This window comes from Callionymus lyra, chromosome 18 (assembly GCF_982586985.1).
Source record: "Callionymus lyra chromosome 18, fCalLyr1.hap1.1, whole genome shotgun sequence".
Lineage (NCBI taxonomy): Eukaryota > Metazoa > Chordata > Actinopteri > Syngnathiformes > Callionymidae > Callionymus > Callionymus lyra.
In genome coordinates, this window is record NC_141835.1 from 14902600 (window position 1) to 14924101 (window position 21502).

The window sequence follows — 21502 nt, forward strand, 5'->3', positions numbered from 1 at the left end:
CTTCACAGGCCGACAACCTCGCGGTTCATACGTGTCGTGCCGTGAGGTGGCAACACTTATCGGGCACAAGCTGCGAGTCCCAGACGGCGAGTTCTGGATCTGCTGGTGAGTCAACGAGAAGCTGAAGTCTCCATTGACAAACGTGTGCACGTGTCTGAACGCGAGGGATTTCATTCACGTGAATCAGAGTCGACTCATTCAAGGACACGCTTCTCTGTTGCCGAGGGATCTCGTCGACAGTAGATCCTCAGACTCCGAGCCACAACGAAACACCCATCGGACTAACAACCCTACATACACACTTCAAGACCACGTGCTGCTGTAATCAGACGGTATTGTGTTCGACGACCACCATTATCTTCATCAGACACCGAGAAACAAGCACATCCATCTTTATTATCATTCTGTCGCACAAGTAAATTTCAATTAAAGCACAAAATTAGTAGCTTTTTAATGATCAAAGAAGTTATTCAACACCCTCCATCCGTCCGTTATACAATGAATCGCTTCTTAATTTTGCTGCTTGATCCACGTATTGTATTTCTAAGGGTATGCTAAGCTAATGTGGCTAACTTTTTTGAGCTAAATAAAAGCGTTATCTTACACTTAAAAGTGCTTTTAGTTGGAGCGTTCAATATCCTTATTACGAATATTCACATTTTCAATAGCATCTTGGACAATCCTCGCTAAAAAGCCTATCCCGAGACCAAAATTGGTTGCTATCATAATGATTTAAGGTCAATTTATAAAAAACTTCTATTGTCACATGGTTAAGACTGTCTCCACTTCCTGTGCCATTATGTCTTGTTAGCTCTAAATTGGAAATTGTAACTAGCCAAAAAAGTAGCTAAGTGTGTGTTGCCTTAACCACGACAAAGTACTGTTGAAGTTGGTCTTTTTACTCTCGAAGAATATCATAGAAAAGGATTAAGTAGTAGAAAAAAAGTTAAAACCCTAAGTAAAAGTAATTGTGCTCTCGTGAAACATATACTCGTTAAAACATCTGAAGAATGTACTCTTAAATAAAAACAAAAACAAACATATATCTAGTCTTTTAGATTAGCCAGGTCCACTTTCTTAGATTAACTAGAATTAGTATCCCAGAGTATATTCAACTACCCTTTGGATCAGCTAACACAATTTTTTCGGATAATCTTAAACCATCTTCTTGCTTTAGCTAGCGCTAGCTTCTTTGGTTAGTTAGCCATCATTTTTTGGTTTTAGATAGCACTACTGTCTCAGAGTATCTTGAACTACCTTCTTGCTTTAGCTAGCGATACCTTCTTTGGTTAGCTAGCCCTACTTTTTTGGATTAGCTAGCACTACTGTCTCTTATTATCTTGAACTACCTTCTTGCTTTGAGTTGTACTACCTTCTTTGGTTCGTTAGCCCTAAATCTTTGGATTAGCTAGCCCTACGTTTTTTAACGTAATTTGGTAGTACTACTTTTGTGAATTTGCTAGCACCATCTTGTAGAAATAGCTAGCATTACTTTTTTGGATATGCTAACAATATGTTCTTGGTAAGGATAGCACTAAGTTCTTGGTTTAACATGGGCTAGCTAGCATAGCCTAGTGGAATTAGCTAGCACTGAAAAAACTTGGTGCTCTACACTGTCAGAGTTTCTTCCGAGAAAAAAACAAACTAAATCTGGCTTCACACAGTTTCAACCTACACCATAACAAAAGTCAGATACTCGCCACTGAAGCGGACTAGCCTAAGAAAACATCGCCGTAGAATCCCACTTTCTCGTCGCACGTCTTTCCGGACTCGTCCACCAGGTCTGGGAAATGAGCTCCGACGCAACCGTTCATGGCCTCCCGGATCACGACCGTCAGGCAGCGCATCTTGAGTTCGTGCTCCTTCAGCGCCTCCTGGTTCAGCTGGGGAAGTCAGAGAATTGAACCAACGACACGGGTGAACTTTGAAGTCATGTTTGACATAAAACCACGACAGAAACTTTTGTTCGTTATCACAATGTGCCGTCCCTCATTTTCCAGGCCTCCCACGGCTCGCCGCTCACACATGACAACAAACCTCCATCTGGCTCTCGTGCGTCAACGACTAAAACTATCTCGCACCTCAGCAGCACTTTTTCAGAGCGAAGCATTGTTTGAGAAAAAAATACTCTCACATCACTTACAGTGGCGGGAGCCTGAGCCAGAAATGATTTTGTCCTCAAAACTCTCACACAAGACATTTTTATAATTCAACACAATTTAAAACTATAGGTATTGTTATTGTTTTTATTACAAAAAATATTGTTTTATATTTATTGTCATGCCAGGAATATTATTTATAATATAGAAGTTTTATGTTCTCGTAAATATATCTCTGCATAAGAAAATATCATTATTTACGCCCAAATATTAACATTAGAGTCATTTTTAAGTCATAACATTTAAATCAGTTTTGGACATTTTACATAAAAAAATTATATCTTCAGTAGTTTTATATGTTAAACAATAAATATGTAATTAATTTACAATAAAATGAGATTTTCAATATACATAAAAATGGGTTTTTGGACATTTTATTTTATATCTATTATAATATATATATATATATATATTATAAATATTATATATTTAATAAAGACAATTATAACATATACTATTTTCTTATAAATATATCTGTATATAAGAAAATATTTCCATAAAAAATATAATAATATAATAATAAAAAAGGTTCATCAAAGAAAAAGAAAAACTTGAATAGTTTCATATATATATATATATATATATACTAAACACCAACTATTAGTTACTTTTCTATGATATATATATATATATATATTCATTTAATTATTTACCCTACAAAATGGTTCAGTTTTAAGAAAAATTGAAAGAAAAAATACTTATATATATGAAGTAACACATATTTGTTCAATGTAGTTGTTAATAAATTTACAATATATATGTTTTTATAAACATTCTCTATTTTAATGTTATTTTGCTGCTTTTATAATAATCCAGTAATACAAGTGTAGATTTTCTTTTTTCTTCTTCATGGTTTTAAATCCCTTTCTTCCCTGATAATACGGGGGGGGACACCCTGGAAAGCACCAGTCCATCACAAACAGACCATCAGCGACTCACACTCGACTGGTTTCCTTGACGACAGTCATGCTCTTCTAACGTTCTTAGAGAGTAGATGTTTCAGTACCTGGTGAGTCAGAGTCTTGATCTCCTCCAGAGTCTCCGCCTGCTTCTTCATCAGCGCCTCCTGCTGGGGGCTGAAGTCCGCCGACTGCAACATCACAGATGGCCTTTAATGCAACATGTCAGCCGTCTAATCACAGCCTGTTTCCTGGTCTATACGCCGCTCTCAGGTTCCCTCCTCGTGGAGAGGAATGCACCGCTGGGAGGAAACCTGAGTGCCAAATCGATGGAGGAGTCACAACAGGTCGTCCTCTCGTCCGTGGTCACGGAGCTCGATACTTCAGCGGCTGATTAAACACCGGTTTTACATTAGTGGCTGTAATTAAGCAGCAAATGTGATTAAGAGGTGGAGATGGGGGGACGGAGGGGGTCCGGGGGGGTCTGAACCCCGATCCTGAATGTTGATGAGCAAACAGGGGAGAGCGGAGTGAGTCATCACACACTTGTGGATCAGCTCTGTGTAAACAACTTCACGGAAAAGTGTGTCTGCGCTGTACTTGTTGAGTGTGTGTCGGTGTGTGTGTGTGTGTGTGTCCGCGGAACATGATTACACGTCTTCTTTTTTTTTTTTCTCCCCCCCCGACAACTGCTGCTTCTCCGTTGCCGTGGAAACCGTCGCATGTGGCGAAAGGATGGTTTGAGGACTTCATTGTCACCGTGAATGAGAGTCTGTGGTTCAATCATCTCACACTCCTTCTCTCGTTCGTCTCTTTACTTTCTCTCTCCTCTGATCTGGGGGGTCGAGGGGGCAGCGCTCAGAACTAAGACGCCCAGATACTCACCGCGTTTCCTGGCTGCTCGTCCAGCATCTCCGTGCTCATCGCTCTTTTAATCCTGTCGAAAGAGATCCTCAAATTATCCATTGCAGAGAAACCAAACACACACAAAAACACACACAAAAACACACACACTTTGCTACTTACTTGGCTTTTTCTGAACACGATACCTTGTGTTTCTTTCTGTTTTCTTTGGTTTCACTGCAAATTAAAAAGGTTTTAGAATCACAAAATTGACAATGTGTGTATATAAAAGATATATGCTGGTGTGTTTGTGTTTGTGTGTGTGCGGTTGTGTGTGTGTGTGTATGTCTGCATCAAAAGTTTCAAAAGTTCACTAGTTTGTCAGAGGATAGAGATCGGAGATAGAGTTTGTGGATCTTTAATATCGTTACCTGAGATAACACACACATGCACACACACACACACGCACACACGCACACACACACACACACACCGTAATCCATTCAAAGGACAGAGAGAAGCAGCATATCCAGTGATTCATTATTTGAAATATTTTTTGTAAATGTCAGATGACGACAAAAATCAGATACACAAACAACCACACACACACACCGAAAAAGTCACAGAAAATGAGCGCAAAACAGATACACACTCAGTCAAACTCAATAAGTCAATAAAAGCGAAAGACACACCGACTAAACAACACAAAGTACATGTTTAGATCGCCAAAAAGACTAAATGTTGCACAAGCAATAACACAAAGACAGACATGTGTAAACAAAGATAAGCAGAATGATACACACACATTGGGATTTAAAAAAAAAATCACAAATATACACACATACACAAACTCACTGAGCAACTCATGAAGACAATCACATTGAAAAAACACAAACAAATATTTATATAAATACACACAACATGAAAACCTACTCTGAGATTCAGATAAACAAACAATCTGGAAAACACACACACATGCAGAACATGAGATAAAAAGATGTAACAAGGACACACACATTTAGATATCACACACACACACACACACACACACACACACACCCCCACAGAGACATGGACACACACAGGTCTCACTTCTCCAGAGTCTTGAGCTCAACGGTGTGTCTCTCCGTGGCCATCTCCATCAGTCTGGACAGTCTCTGTGACGACAAACAACTTGGTGACACAAGAAACTCACAAGATTACACAAAAGCAGACACACTAAAGGTAATGTGCCTGCCATAACACACACAAAAGAAACAAACACAGAAAATAAGCTAAAGTAAAATGAAGCAAACACATAAATATAGACACTAAATAAAGATAATACCATTCACACACAAACACACACACCATCTGGACATACACATGCAAATACACACACTAAAACCTATCTTACATCTTGCTAACATACAAACTTCAGATTTTGAAACACATGCAGGGACAGAAATAAACATTAATGTGCACACAATAACACAAAACAATTTGAATACACAAACAAGTGAAACTTTTGTAGAGAAACACACAAATATGTACAATCAAGAAGATGCTAACACCAAAACAAACTAGCAGAAAAAAGAAGACAAAACAAACACACACCATAACAAAAGAAAGTGATATAGTGAATGGTAAAAACAGACACAAGAGCTAAAATAAATTCAAATAAGCAAAGATAAAACTAAATAGAAAATAGTACTATTCACACCCACACACACACACACACCAGCTAGACTTAAACAGGCATATACACACTAGTGACACAAATATATACAATCAAGAAGATGCAAAACAAACAAACAAAAAAACCCAAGATAAAGCAAACACACTCAATGAACACAGTGATGTGCGCACAATAACACAGCAACACTAATACACAAATAAGATGTAAACACCCAAACATACTAGCAGATAAAAACAAGACAAAACAAACACACACCATAACACGACAAAGCCAATAAACTAAAAAGTGATAGAGTGAATGCAATACACAAAAGACATTAACACTAAAAAAGAAACACAAACCAAGACAAATAAGCTAAAATGAAATCAAGCAAACAATATAAAAAGTAAATAAAAAATACTACTATTCAAACACAAACACCCACAAACACCAGCTAGACATACACAGGCATATATACACACACTAAGCCTTATACAATATACAGTAGCTAACAAAGAGTGTTACAACACAATACAATCATGAAGATGCAAAACGAACGAACAAAAAACAAGAAAACACTCAATGAACAGAGTGATGAACGCACAATAACACAGCAACACTGATACACAAAGATGCAAAAAACAAAACAAACTACTACTACTACACTCACATACTGTATATACACACACTAAATTAGCAAGAAGATATTTTCACATTCAATTACATAAACTAGCAAGATATATATACATATATACAAAATATACAAACACTAGAAAAAACATAGAGGCTAACTAACACATGTCGTGAAAAGCACAAAGAACACACACAAAACATACTAGTCACACAGGAAAAAAACACAACAACAAATGAACATACAAAAAGAACAAAAAAACACAGAGACATACACAATTAGACACAGGACACACTTTAATAAACACACACTAAAAGCGGCCTCAACAACAAGTGTGTGGTAGCTACACACCTCTGTGGCGCACTGCTCCTTCTTCTTCTTCATCTGATCGTAGCACTCCCTCCACAGCACCTTCAACTCCGCCTGCATCTTCTCCTTCGCCTCCTGCACTCGCTCCGTCCGAGCGCCGGCGTCCGAGCTGCCGCCGCCGTTCCTGCCGACACAGCAGAGCGTTGGGACCTCCTCGGGTTCACAGGGGTCGGATCTACAACTACTAGTGGAGCTCTCACTCCTTCTTCTTCAGGGAGTCCTTCTTCTTGATGGCCTTGAAGACGTCCGAGTACTTCTGGACCGCGTCCTCGCCCTTTTTCTGGTACTTCTTATCCACCTCTTTCAGCTCCTTCTCCTGACGCTTCAGGAGCTTCACGTAGTTCTTGTGCTGGACCAGCTCTTCAGCGGTCACCGAGGTCACACCTGAGGTCGAGGGGTTTACAAACGTGTGCTCAAACTGAGACTTGAGGCTTCTCTGTCCTACCTTCAACAGAAGACGATGGTTGACTTGTAGGAGGGGGATCAGCTACCACGGGTTCTGGAGGAAGGGTCTTAGGAGGCTCCTCGGGTGCTTCGACTGTCACTGGTTCCTCAACGGTGCTGCAGATGATCTCTTCAGGTGACGCCTCGGACTTCGTCTCCACCTCTGGGACGGACTCTTCTTTGGGTTCCTCAACAGGTGGAGAAACTGCCGGCGTGTTGTCCTCCTCACTCGTGACAACAGGTGGAGAAGCTTCTGGCGTGTTGTCCTCCTCACTCGTGACAACAGGTGGAGAAGCTTCTGGCGTGTTGTCCTCCTCACTCGTGACGTCCACAACTGGTGGAATCTCAACCTTTTCTAGAGAACAAAATAAAAGTTTGAAGGAGTTCTGACCCTCCGTGTGACTCCCTCCACCTCACCTTCGTGAGGGGGCGGAGCTTCACTCTCCTCCGTCTTCACTTGGGCCACCATGGGAAGCTCGTAGGGCGAGATGTAGTCGGAGGACGACTGTGTGGAGATGAAAACACAGATAGAGAAACATAGATAAAGACACAATTCTGCGATTTCAACTCTCGTCTACTGTAGATATGAACGCAACTAGACCTCTGCCAAGCAGCTCGTTCTCCCTGAATACTTCCTTCAGTCACTTTTTTTAGCATTTAAAATATAGTTATTTACAAGGAGTTCAATGGGGAAAACAGGCAGCATTCCGGAACTTGAACACACAATAGAAGCAGAAGATAAAAGTGAACCTCCAATTGGCGCGTGATGAATCCTTCAAAAGATTTGAAGATCCAGATGGAAGCACAATCATTGGTTACTCCTACATTCTGAACACTTCCGGTGAACCTCATTTAACTGGTTTTTGTGCTGTTTTAAGAAACAAACAGATAATGGCCTGATGATGAACTTGTAACCTCCTTGGCAGAGGTAATTAATTATTCGGATAACCAGGATTGAGTTCCCAAAACTCGCAATAATTCAAAAGAAAAATGTTTTGGTAACTTGCCAATTAAGGCTAGTTCTTGCTAATTACACAGATATATTTATCAAAATCTAAATATTATTTGTATCTCTATTTAACATAACTGTGTTTTGCTTATTTTTCATAATAAATCTTTATGGTTATATTTTAATAAAGTGTGTATAAAATAAATGAATTTGTTTTCAACTTACAAAAACAGCGTTGGTTCATTTTTGTGTTGCAATTAAACATCCGGCAACTAGATGGCAGCAATCAGTGCATCTTCTGAAGCTAAAGGAACAATGAAATCCCACGAGATCCTGTTGATGACTGAGGACGAGAGGATACAGTCGACTCCAGCAGCTTTTAAAGCTGATATTTGAACATATTTTGGTTCCAAACAAATTTGTTAAGAATCATGTGGTCTGTAAATTCTGCAACACCAGAGTCAAGTACTCGAAAATACTACAAATATATCCTTGATACTACAGTATCACAATATAATGTACTATTGCCCATGTATCGTGATAGAAAATCATATCGTCAGATTATTACGAATACACAGCACTAATAATAACGCTGCAGCTAACATGCTAATAAACTTCATGATCCCTCTATATGTATCCCAGCTGCTGCTCTAGTCCACATCTCTCACAGATGACTGAGCTCCTAAACTACCAACACCTTATTAAAGCTAACATTTCTCACCTCCTTCGGGGTCTTTGAAGTCTTCTCTGTGCCCTTGGTTGGGTTGAATAAAGCGTCTGTGAAGTCTAAGACAGAATCAAAAGAAAAAAAGTCGTCACATGATCCAGATTCAGCCTCTTGACCGCCCACAGCGGCTGAAGACGAACCTGCAAACGCTGCAGGGATGTAGTCCTTCACCTCGATGTAGGCGAAGAGAGACGGCAGCGTCAGCGCCATGTTGCTCTCACTGCGAAGGCAGATGTGGTGGAAGCCTGCGGTTGTCGGGGGGGCACCGGGACCAAAGGTCACCATCAAACAAGTGTTGTGGATTAACATTAAAATGTTGAAACTTTGAATTTTTAATTGAAATATTGTTTTTTTTAAAGATTAAATTCATTATTTTTAATAATTAAATTCAACATTTCTATATTGAAATGTTACATTTTTTTAGTGTATTAATTGAATTCAACTGGCACTATTATACCAACATTTTATAATGAATTTAAAAGGCTACAAAATGAAATTATTGAAGTTAGAAAACGTGTTTTGAATTATTGGAACTAGAATGTCAGACTCCATGTGAAAAAAAAAAGAAAATATTTGCCGGGGTTTTTATTTAAAAAAACAACCTTTCAATACACAATATTGTATTGTATTGTATTAAATTGTTTAGTATAGAACAATTAAATATTTTAATATATAACTAATTGAATTCATTTCTCATAATAACATTTAAATCCCTGAATAAACTACATATTAATAAATAAATACAATTTGCAACATAAAAAATTGTTAAAACTATCAATTATTCTGATGCCACTAATAAACTAAGCAGCAGAAAAAGACCTGAAGAACGACTGAATTCAATTAAAGCGCTCGACCTGATTGGATGGCATCAAGGGGGAGAATTCTGTGTCCCAGGAATTTGCCGCTCTCCTCGTGGACCACGATTCTCAGAGAAGCCAGTTCCGGGAGGAGAATCTGTCAACATCCTCATGAGACAGCGGGGCAGCATTGATTTCACACACACAAGAACACACACCTTCTCGAAAACAAACGGCTCCTCGTTCCACACCGGGTTGATGGTGTTGGTCGTGGTCGTCCACTTGGTTCGGTACTTCTTCTTGGGGTCTCCCGGCAGCCCGATCACCTCCACTTCCACGCCGGTTTTCACGCTTTTTTCAGATAAAAACTGACCGGAATAGATCTTTTGAGAGAGGAGAGGAGTTGAGAATGACCTACATATCTCTGTGAAGGACATTTTCAATTCTGACTAATATTCTTCCATAATAAAATTACTTTTAATACTCAAATAACGGTATAATTGTCTTTTAATCTTGGTCCAAACCAGAGGTGAACAAGTAAACATCTTCAGGGGCTGTTCTAGTTTTATATTTTTTTTTCCAAATCACTCTTTTTATAATTACGAAAGCAAAGGACAAAAGTTAAACCAAAACCCTAGTCATATTTAGAGACAAGTTATAAATAATACAAATAAATAAATAAAATTGTTATTTTGTACATGATCTTTGACCTTTAACGCACATAAATACAGCCAAAGTTTCCACTTTTTAACATTTTAAAATGTTATGTATTTATTGTTTTAATAAAAAAGCTGTCACAGCAACTTAATAAGCGCTGACCTTAAAATAATTAAATATTTAATAACATTTTTCTTTTTCCGATTTACATTTTCAAAATGTATTTAATGTTTATATTACTTAATTATTATATATCAAGTTGATATGACTTAATTATTGTATATCATTTTATTATTACTTCATTATTTTCGATCGAATACAGTAAAGATTGTTGAACCGAAAGATGTAGAAACCAGATTTAACACAGAATTAAACTTAATCTAAATTAAGTTAGTTATAAACTAATATGAGATACATCATTGTTTTATTTTTTGTTTAGGTAGCAAAAAATCACGTACAAACCAGATTTAACACAGAATTAAACTAAATCTAAATTAAGTTAGATAGTTTTAAACTAATATAAGAGACATCATTGTTTTATTTTTTGTTTAAGTAGCAAAAAACCTGCAGATATTGAAATGAAACTTGGAAACAAGTAAGTAAGTAAGTAAGTATTTTTTATTTGTATAGCGCTTTTCGAGACCAGGGTCACAAAGCGCTTAAACAATAAAAACAATATTCAATAAAGTAGGGTTGAATGAGGAAGTAAATATTTAGTTATAACTAAATCTTTATTATTATCTCTGGGAAAAATACAGTTTATCCCTTTTTTATATATATAAAGAATAGTTTAGCTAAACATTTAATTAAAACTATAAAAAGGGACGAATGCAAAAAACTAGCCTAGAATTTTAAAAAGTCTAAATTAGTTTTAAAATAAACTATTTTAAATGTTATATTTTAATCCAGAGCGATAAATTAAAACTAAAAATAAATAGTTTATGTCATTTAGGGCCAACTGTTAGACACCTGGATGTTTTTCTATGCGAGGAAAGAACCTGCCTTGATGGTCAGAGTGCTCGCCACCACCGTGTCGATCCTGTCACAGAACGGGTCGAACTTCTTGTCGCCGCGGCGCAGGACGTCATGCTTGAGCAGGAACCCCGTCCTGCCGTTGAACTCGAACAAGGCCATGTTCAGCTGCATCGGGAAATCTACAAAACACCAGCACACATGCTGACACGGCGCGACACTGCCGCGCAATGGCGGGAGAGAGAAGCGCACTATCGAAAGACCACTGATAAAAAAAAAAACGTTATTTCTACCCATGGTTTGGTAGTTGAGCGCCACCATCTGGCAGCCAACGTTCCAGAAAGGCTGCGGACTGTAGTTGGAAGAATCCATTCTGGTTCCTTTTGGATAAATCCTGCTCATCTGCCTCTTATTGTACCTGAGAGAGACAGTTAGGGACTTTTGAAAACACTTTCAGGGTCATTCTTAGAATAAAAAAAATGTATTTAAGATTGTTTAAGAGTTGTTTAATTAAATCTATTCATCAATTACTATAAGAACATGGACACATTTCTCCATATCCATATATAATTCAATAATGACGATGATAATACCTTTATTATTTGACGTAGAAAGATTAAACTTAATCTAAAAAATATATAATTATATAAACTCATGAATGCTTTTACTTTTTGTTTTATTTAAGTTCAAATAATGTTAGATTCATAATTATTTGTCGCTATATGTATTGAAACAATGAGGATAGAGAAAATAAAAACTAAACAATGTTATTATGCATACAGTTTAAAGACCAAATATAAAACCAGAGTCTTGTGTTTATATGAATATGTTTCTGTGATATTTTGAAATCAGGTTTATTAGATTTCTCCTTTGTAAATAAATTAAGGAATGTGGATATGTCCAGGAATAATGTGACGATGATGATGATGAAAATACCTTATTCTTAAATCATACAATTACTTATAAAAATGGGAAAATTATCATTTTATTAATTGGGGAAATTCATCTCACTAAGAGGAACATTTTCAAAGCTGCCTAATGCTTTTTAAACCCTTGTGTTATCTCAGAGTCAAGGTGACCCCAAGGCAAAGGTGACCTTGACCCTGAGATAACACAAGGGTTAACAACTTCCTCAGGGCTTGATACAGATGCTTTCACAATGATATTTAAACATAATTTATGTGGTCATAATTGAACTACATTTTAATTCATTTTATCATTGAAACGATGTCCTTGATACTATAGTATTTTTTAAATGACAGTGTACTTTATTTTATATATTAATATAGGTACATTTAGAAGACTGCAATCAGTACATTTCCATATGAATACAGGATAACATGAAATATGTCGGCGTAAATCGAGGCATCATGTCTTAAATAAGGTCTTCTCTGTATGATGTGATAAAGATGAAGATGAAGTCTGAAGATGGTCTGAATAATAAACAATGAAATAAATAGAGATTCATGTTTAAATTGAAAGGATACTCCACGAACTCCACCGCCGTCTTGGCGATCATGGTCTCTCCTCTGGTCTCCACGAAAGACGAGATGACGTAGCTCTTGTTCTTCTCTGCAAAGAGACATCAAGGTCAAACCCACTCGACTCAGACTCGACGTCCACCGAGGTGAGAATACTTCTGGCGTTGTCGAAAGAGATGAATTTATGGGGCTGGATGTAGTTGACCAGAGACGACATGGCCTCGTACGCCGTCACTTCCTGGCCGGCTGTGCCCTGTGATGGACAGGAAGTCAGAAGGAGGATGTTGTGACGTCATGACTCTCCACCTCGTCAGATGTCTTCATCTTCTCCTCGTCCTGCTCCTCCGTGTCCTCCTGCTCCTCCGTCTCCTCCACAGCCGCTTCTCCGTCTGGAACTGCAAACGTGATCGTAAACTTTCAACATGAGTGTCAATCAAAGCGTCTCACCAGGAGGCTCTGCTGGAGTCGCGGGATCTTGAGGAGCAGCAGGGTCGGTGGTGCAGGCCGTGGTGGTCTTCTTGGCCACGGTGGTCTTCTCTGCGCCCTTCTTGTTCTTGATGAGGATTTTCCCCATCAACTCTGATGGACTGGGAATCTGCTGCCCTGATTTCAACTGGAAGACAACAAGACAATTTTATTTATTTATTATTTTATATGACACATCATGATAAACTTCTTCTTTCTAAATAATAATAAAATTTAATAAAATATTATTATATAGTAATATAATTACACAAAAACTATATTTAAAAAAACCAACATATATATATATTTTTAATTATTTGTTTTTATTGTTTATAGAAATAAATGAACAATTTACAAATGTTAATATTGTTTTTATGCAAGAGAAAAAGGACTGTCAATAAAAAACAGAAATATATGTTTTATTTATGTCAACATTTTGGTATTATTATGTTTTTTTACTTTTTAGAAATATTATAGAAAATAAATAATAAAAGAAAAAAAGATTAAGACTCATAAAAATTACAGTATTCATATACACAAATTAGATTTAACATGAAAAGATTCATCTTAATTAATCTAATAATATATATTATATATTTACATTCTCATGGAGGCTTATACGGGTTGTTTAATTTAAGTAAATTTTCTAATAATATTAAACTAATAATTATTTGTTAAAATGTATTAAAATAATGAGGATAGAGAAAAACAAACCTAAGATTATATAAACATTTTATAATTTTGTATATACAGTTTAAAGATTGTCTATATAAAACCAGAAATAAGGCTGAAATATTAACCTTAATCTAAGTTTTTAATATTTTTTGTATCATTCTAATTTTTTATTATGACCTATGTGTGTTTATATGTAATTTTTTTTTACTTTTATTTAAGTTTTGGAATCAGGTTTGATTCAAACATTTACTTTAATAATAAAATAAAATAAAACATTTGAATTCATCGCTATTCTTTTATAAAGTAAACCTTGGTGTCTTTTAACTATTATAGATCATTACAGCATTTAGCTTATTTATGGTGAGCTTCCAAATATACATGTAAACATGTCTTTCTTTATGAATACACTGACATCTACAGTACAATTCCTGCCCTTTACATGTTTATTTTTGAGTGAAATTGATGCATTTAAAGCTGTTACCAGCCACATATAATGACTTGAAGATCCATATTTGAACCTTGAGTTTGATGGATGAGGTCAGTGCACTGTGTGTCGATAAACTCACTGGGTATTTGTCCAGAGGTTCTGTCATCAGGGCGTCACCAAATATGCTCTTGCAATAGTTTGCCATCTTCTCCTGCTGCTTCACTCTGGAACAACAAACCAGAACATCTCTCCAGCTCCACTCGTCCCATTAATATTCCATTTGCTGCTAATAACATCCATCAGCGCTAAAAAAAAAGAAAAACCTCTCACGAGTCAACGTGGTTCTCGAAGGACAGGATGACGGGGAAGGGCGAGGTCTTGAACGCGCTCTCAGCAATGGCCTCGATCACATCCTGTCACACAGAAAAAAAGGTTCAAATAAAAGGTTTAAACACTTGTCTCTTCACTGACCTTGAACAGGATCTCGGTGGTCATGGTGAAGCCGTGGGTGATGATGGGCTCCTCTTCTGGAGGCTTGCCCTTCCAGCAGTCCAGCTCCAGGCAGCGACACCCGGCCAGCAGACACTGACGGTACATCTCCGGAGACGAGACCCCGGAGAACTGGCCGGCTGAGGAGAAGAAGGCGACGGTGAGCGGGTTTTAGGGTTCATGGTCGGGGGGACTGTAGTGACCTGTCAGGTAGGTGTTGTGGGAGGACTTGACGAAGTAGTGGGGGATGGGCTGGGTCATGTCTTGACACCGGGCCAGACGGTCCTGCACCACTATGGACGTCTCTGGTCCCATCAGGTAGGTCAGAAGACCCTCTGGCGATATCAGACCTGAGCAAACGATCGAGGATTAGAATCAAACCATTACATTTATTATGATAATTGTTGTTATTTTGGCATTTATGATGTGACAAAGTTTTAATTTATGTGTTAAATTAATTTAAATCTATTCATACTTAAAAAAAAAAATCCTCAAATTGAAGAAAATACTTGAAAATTTAATTTTCAGTTTTACAGGTAGCTCGAATCCAGGTACATGGGGCAATAGGCAAGGGACACCCTGGAAATGTCAACAGTTCATCACACACACGTATAGAAAATTTCTACTTAATAGTAATATTTTGTATCATTTGAATGTAATATTAATTATTTAAAATAATTTCAAATTGGCATGTTAGACTTAGACTTAGACATAGACTGCACTTTATTGATGTTAATTTCCCACAGGTTATTATTATTATGTATTACAATTGAATTATTTATATTTTAATGTGTACTATTCATCTATTTTTAGGGGATTTAAGGGGGATTATTGTGGAGAAATTGCGTCTAAAATATTGTTCACTCGTTCATCACAGAACCAGAACGAACAGAATGTTTTTATCTTTTAAATGTGTTAAACAAAAAAACAAAAAATAACGTTTCCGTGAGAAAAATAACGTTAATGCTTTGTTGAGTTGATGGACACTCGTGTTTATTACTATTGGAATGCTGCCCCCTGCTGGGTGATGACCTGAACAACGCTGTTGTATTGTAGAGATTACATTTAAAGATTTATTATTCTAAATTCGTATCGTAATTTATTAAATTATTATGTTATATCGTGTCTATTAAATTGTCAAGGAAGATAGAAATGACTTAAAGTGAGATAAGGACGAAGGAGTTGTTTCAGATCGACCTTGAACCTTCTGGTTTTTCTACCTCTGTTGGCGTTGGTCGACATGGGCTCGTACTTGTCGATCAAGGCCTTGATCTGGTCCTGACGCAGGCGCGGGAACAGCTCCTCGTTCAGCCGGGAGTCCCTCTGCTTCTCGTTGAGGAACTTGGAGAAGTTTTCCTTCGTCATGGTGGGCTTGTTGGAGCTGAAGTCAATGTTTGATACAGATGAATATCCAACAAAGTCACTATGTTTCCATGACAAGTCCACCTACTAGTTGGTGAAGATCTCCAGGATTTCTGGACGAGGACAGAGGTTATAGAGGAAGAGTCTGTAAGCTGCTTCTGTGAACACGTCCTGTTTCATGCTGTCGTACTTCACAATAATAAAAAACCAATAAAAACCACGAGCCAAACAAGAACGTCACGACACTTCGGATCCTACCTTTCCTTTGGGCAGGTGTGCGGCTGCGAGCGCACTCTCCACCCTCTTCTTATCCGCCGGGAACATTTTGTAAATGCTGTGGCAGAACGTGTCGTTGAAACGTCAATCAAAGTGTGTGTTTTCACATGTGACCTACTGTTTCACTGGGATCTTCCCATCCTTGTTGGTCTGAAGCGAGAGCCGAACATATCTGGGAACAAATGTTATTTAGGAACTAAATAAATTAAGTATTAAAAACTTTAAGGTATGAATATGCAGAATAATCTATAAAAATGTAACGGTTCATTATATAAATGGTCCAAAAAAGTTTTTAAAAAAGGGATTCTTAAAAGTATTTTTAACCAGAGTTTAAAAAAAATAAACATAATAATATATATTTACGACGTAATAATAACCAATTACGTAAAAATGTTTCTAAAAGCTTTTTATTTTTTTTATCTGTACTTTTTTTCTATTTATACAACGTGTTAAAGTTCCTCGTTTCATGTCTTACTTTTATCAATTGTTTGCCTTTTTTAAATGTGTTGATTTTTGTTTGTTGCTCTTGTTTCTCAAAATATTTCAATACCGCCTTGGCATGTTATTGTCTTATATTTTAAAAATCAACAAATAAAATAAAAAATACAACTGAAAGAGAAATATATATTATATCTTATTATAAATTATTTTAGTCATAATATTATATAGAATTAGCTTATATATATATATATATATGACTAATTTAGCATAATTTAATAACATCACAGCATATTTTAACTTGTCCGTATCTGTGCTTAAAACTTTTGGGTCTTTCTCGTCTGTTTTCTTCTTAAAAATGAAATGTTTTCATCATATTGAGATTATTTTTCTTCTTCTTTATTTGGTTTGTCTCAACAGTAACAGGTCATACATGTAAATGTCCCTTTAATTGTCTTTTTTAATATATATTAAAACATATTTTCCTGTCTGACCAGTTTTAAATTATGTGTATGGTGTTTCTTTCTCGTTTTTCGTCAAACACTCACATCTTGTCCAGGTAGACGAGTCTGCAGGAGTTGGTCCGTGCAGCGTTGTAGGCGACGGCCAGGATGTCGTTGGCCCAGTTCTGACAACACACACAAAGAAGTGGCTCAGACTCACAACTGGAGATTTGTGACTGTGAAGCAGCTCAGGAAAGGAGGATGAGGATGAAACGAGGCTCATATCGGGGTCACGTTTGTTTTCAAGAAGACTAGAGACTGAGAGCTGGTCTTTGATGACGTGTTTCACTTTACCTCCGTCACTTTCTCCTTGGAGGCGAAGAAGTTGTGGTAGGTTAAATTGACCATGTCTGGGCCGGACACGATGGTCAGGGTCTTGGCCAGGTGGTTGCTGTCGGGGAAGTCCAGGTTGAACACATTTCTGACTTTGGGTTGCTGTTTGGACAAAAGATGGACGACACTTGACTTTTGTTTGTGGGTTTGATATTGTGTTCATCAGGCAAATCTGCCGACCAGGACATGCAAACGCACAAAGAAACACCTGCTGACAGAGACCTCCACCAATGCTACACACAGAGATATCTACACAAAAAGTAAATGACAAAAAAAACACAAATTTGATCATATAAATCAGGGCATTGATAGACCCACACAAACACAACAGAGACAGAGAGAGGACTTGACAGAGACACACATTAAAATAAACGCAAACAAATATATATATATATATGCACTTCCTGATTATAGCACAAGCATTTAGGAAAACAAAATAATAGGTAAACATACTCCAGATTCTATACACACAGAGATTTGTATACACAAAAACAAACAGAAGCACACTAGCTGAAGCAGTCTACACAAAAACACTCTTACACACATGAATATTACTAACACAAACATATAAGGAAACATGCAAACATACTTCACGTTCTAAATAGGGGTGTATTGACAAGAATCTGACAATACGATACGTATCACGATACAAGGGCAACGATACCATATATTACCATGTATTCGGATTTATTGAGATATATTGTGCTGTATTGCATTTTTTTTTTTTTAACAAATCGATGCAGTGCTGTCGAATATCAATAGTATCAGTATCGTGGAAAAGAATATCATGATTTATCGCCTTATATATATTTTAAACACCCCTAATTCTATGTATATACACACATTTATGTACACAAAAACATACAGAAGCACATAAGCTAACACACCAACCCATTTGTACTCTTACACATATATGTATATTTACAACACAAATAAAAACATAAAACAACCAATATGCAAACATAATTCACATTCTAAACATACACACATGTATATACACAAAAACATACAGAAGCACATACATATGTCTATATATATAGAGAGAGAGACACACACACACACAAACATAACATAAGCATAAAAAGAGTAACACATAAACACATCTATAAAAATACACACATTTATATACACAAAAAAATACAGAAACACATATATGCACAAACACTCATACACGCACACACACGCACATATAAATATATATACGTGTATATATATATATAAATATATATATATATATGTACATACAAACATATGTATGATACAAAGATACATAAGCAAACAAGCTAACACATAAACACATCTATACACAAACTCTCTTACATACTTGAATATTTAGAACACAAACACACAACAAGAATAACTCAGAGCCAATAGATATATTTCAAGCAAAAACATTCACAAAGGATTTTCACTTTTAGACATATATTAATACTAAGAACAAAAACATATTTCATAACATATGTTCAAGTACACAAAAAATATGCAAACTCACTCCACATTATAAACATACACACATTCATGTTCACACAAACACATGTATGATATAAACATACATAGGAAAACAAGCTAATAACACACAAACACATCCATACAAAATCAATCTTGAGCACATTTGAACATTTACAACACAAACAAGAAAATAACAAATATGCAAACATAATTCACGTTCTAAACATACACACATTTATACACACAAAAACATACAGAAAAAATATATACACAAACACTCATACACAAACACACACACATATACACTCTATATATATAAATATATACAATATATATATATATATATAAATATATACAATATATATATATGTCCACACAAACATATGTATGATATAAACATACATAAACAAACAAGATAACACATAAACACATATATACACAAACACCCTTACACACTTCAATATGTAGAAAATAAACACACAACATGAATAACTCGGAGACAATCTATATATTTCGAGCACAAACATACACAAAGGATTTTCACTTTTAGACACACACACAGATACCCAAAAGAAGGCGCACACACAAGAACACACCAACACAAGAGCGGCAGCATCATCAGCATCTTAAAATCAATAAACATCTTTCATCTCCGATCCATCACTCTCAGTGTTCTCGTCCAAAACGCTGGAGGTGCTGCAACACTCCCCCAACACCCCTCCTCCTCCCCCGAAAAATGGACCGGCCTGGTGTGTGCGAGCCTTCATTTGTGTGACTATTGCATTTGGTTAGTGTGTGTTTTTTTTTTGCAATGCAAAGCTGGCTCTGGCACTAATGGACTGATTTGTTTAAGCGATCCTCGCAGCGAAACAACAATTTTAATGGAATCTGAACCGCAGTTGAGATTTTTTTTTTTTTTTACGAGACTCACTTTGGGAAGTTTGGCATATTTCCCCGTCCTGGTGTCTCTGATCGTAGCAACATCCAAGAACGTCGTCTCCTAGAAACAAGAGAAGACAGAGGATTTTGAACATGTGGGCGCCAGGACTGGGTCCAGATACGAGTCAGCCTCTGGATGAGTTCCTGCGGTGGGTAACAGCACCGATGAGGCTGCGGTGGGAACCAATCAGAAGTCTCGAAAGGCGAGATCCTGTTCATATCACACGGACCACAGTCATGGCAGTACCTTGCTCTGGTTGACCCAGTACACGTAGAACCCTTTGGGATCCATCTTCATGGTGACCGGAGCGGTCTTGGTGGAGTCCTGGACGCACAAACACGGTCAAGACAAAAAGTTGTTGTTGACCCCTTAAAAAAAGAAAAACTCACCTCTGACCACCTGGTGAATCTGTCTCCTTTCACCAGGTAATCTTTGATCACCGGTGGATCCAGGAAGAACCGCTTCTTGTTCATCTTCACCTCCTACAGACCTGCCAAGAGTCCGTTCACCATCGCTAGAGAAGAGTGAGTGAGCGGTAGGAACACGCCCGGTGGAGGACGCACCCTCACATCTATATGCATTGCAAATGAGTCGACTGGCAAAACGAGCAACTTGACCCTAGTCAGTCGAGAGAAGCTTGACTTCAGATCAAAAAGGGTCATTTATGAAAACACACTTTCTTGATGGTCTCACAAGGTTATTTAAGTTAGTTTGTCATCGTAAAATCAACCAATCAGAGGCAACAGGCCGCGACAACGTGCCTTACGATCCACCTCAGCTTCAGCGTCTTGCTCAAAGACACACTGGCACGACCTTCCACTCTCACCATGTCCAGTACAGATGGGGTCAAAGGGCAAACCAGCAATCAGGCCAATGACCCTGAAAGGTCATCGGGAAAACTCGCTTTTTAGTGAGGCCCAACAGCAAGGTCATGTATGTATTTTAGCCGCTTGAGAATCACTCAGAACTATCATAGAAAGATATTTATGACTTGTCGACAAGTGAATAATAACAGTCCAGGGGTGAAATTTGTTTTTGTTAACATGTTAAATTCATATTTTCAATAATATTGCAGCGAATAAGCAAATGAAATAACTGCATACTTATGTTAACACTGCACATCTATAAAAACTTTTTAAAACATGACAGGATAGTTAAAAAAAAAGTATTCAATGTGGTATTTTCACACAATCAATATACATATTTATCCTGCATTCATAAAATGCACTGTTAAAACAATGTGTTTATTGTAATTTTCTATTTAATAATATTTCTAGAAACTATGTCATGCTGCTTCGACTTGAATGAATGGATGATCAGTGAACGACCTCCACCAATCCATATGTATTCCTTGGAGATAGTTGACCTTGACCCAGAGACAACACAAGGGATACAACAAACACATTTACTTTCGACATTCAGATCACATTTACCCAGAGACAACACAAGGGATACAACAAACACATTTGTTTTCGAACAGTCGGATCACTTTGACCAAGAGACAACACAAAGGATACCACAAACACATTTGTTTTCAGCATTCGGGTCACATTTACCCAG

At 37.1% G+C, this 21502-nt stretch overlaps 1 protein-coding gene across 1 annotated transcript; it reads right to left on the reverse strand.

Moving 5' to 3' along the window:
- Positions 1–441: 441 nt before the first annotated feature.
- On the reverse strand, positions 442–20420 carry plcb2 (phospholipase C, beta 2). The gene is made up of 32 exons (XM_087779927.1): positions 20332–20420; positions 20189–20266; positions 19934–20002; positions 17515–17655; positions 17266–17345; positions 16398–16451; positions 16262–16337; positions 16092–16192; positions 15862–16022; positions 14845–14991; positions 14624–14781; positions 14483–14565; positions 14292–14376; positions 13033–13198; positions 12892–12980; positions 12742–12838; positions 12592–12676; positions 11398–11522; positions 11135–11286; positions 9694–9858; positions 9533–9632; positions 8819–8923; positions 8673–8737; positions 7420–7507; positions 7004–7357; positions 6759–6942; positions 6541–6682; positions 4994–5058; positions 4085–4138; positions 3944–3995; positions 3166–3249; positions 442–1883 (listed from the first exon to the last, which is right to left on the reverse strand). The coding sequence occupies exons 1-32, from the start codon at positions 20413–20415 to the stop codon at positions 1713–1715; spliced, it is 3660 nt and encodes a 1219-aa protein (XP_087636053.1). The 5' UTR covers positions 20416–20420; the 3' UTR covers positions 442–1712.
- Positions 20421–21502: the final 1082 nt, after the last annotated feature.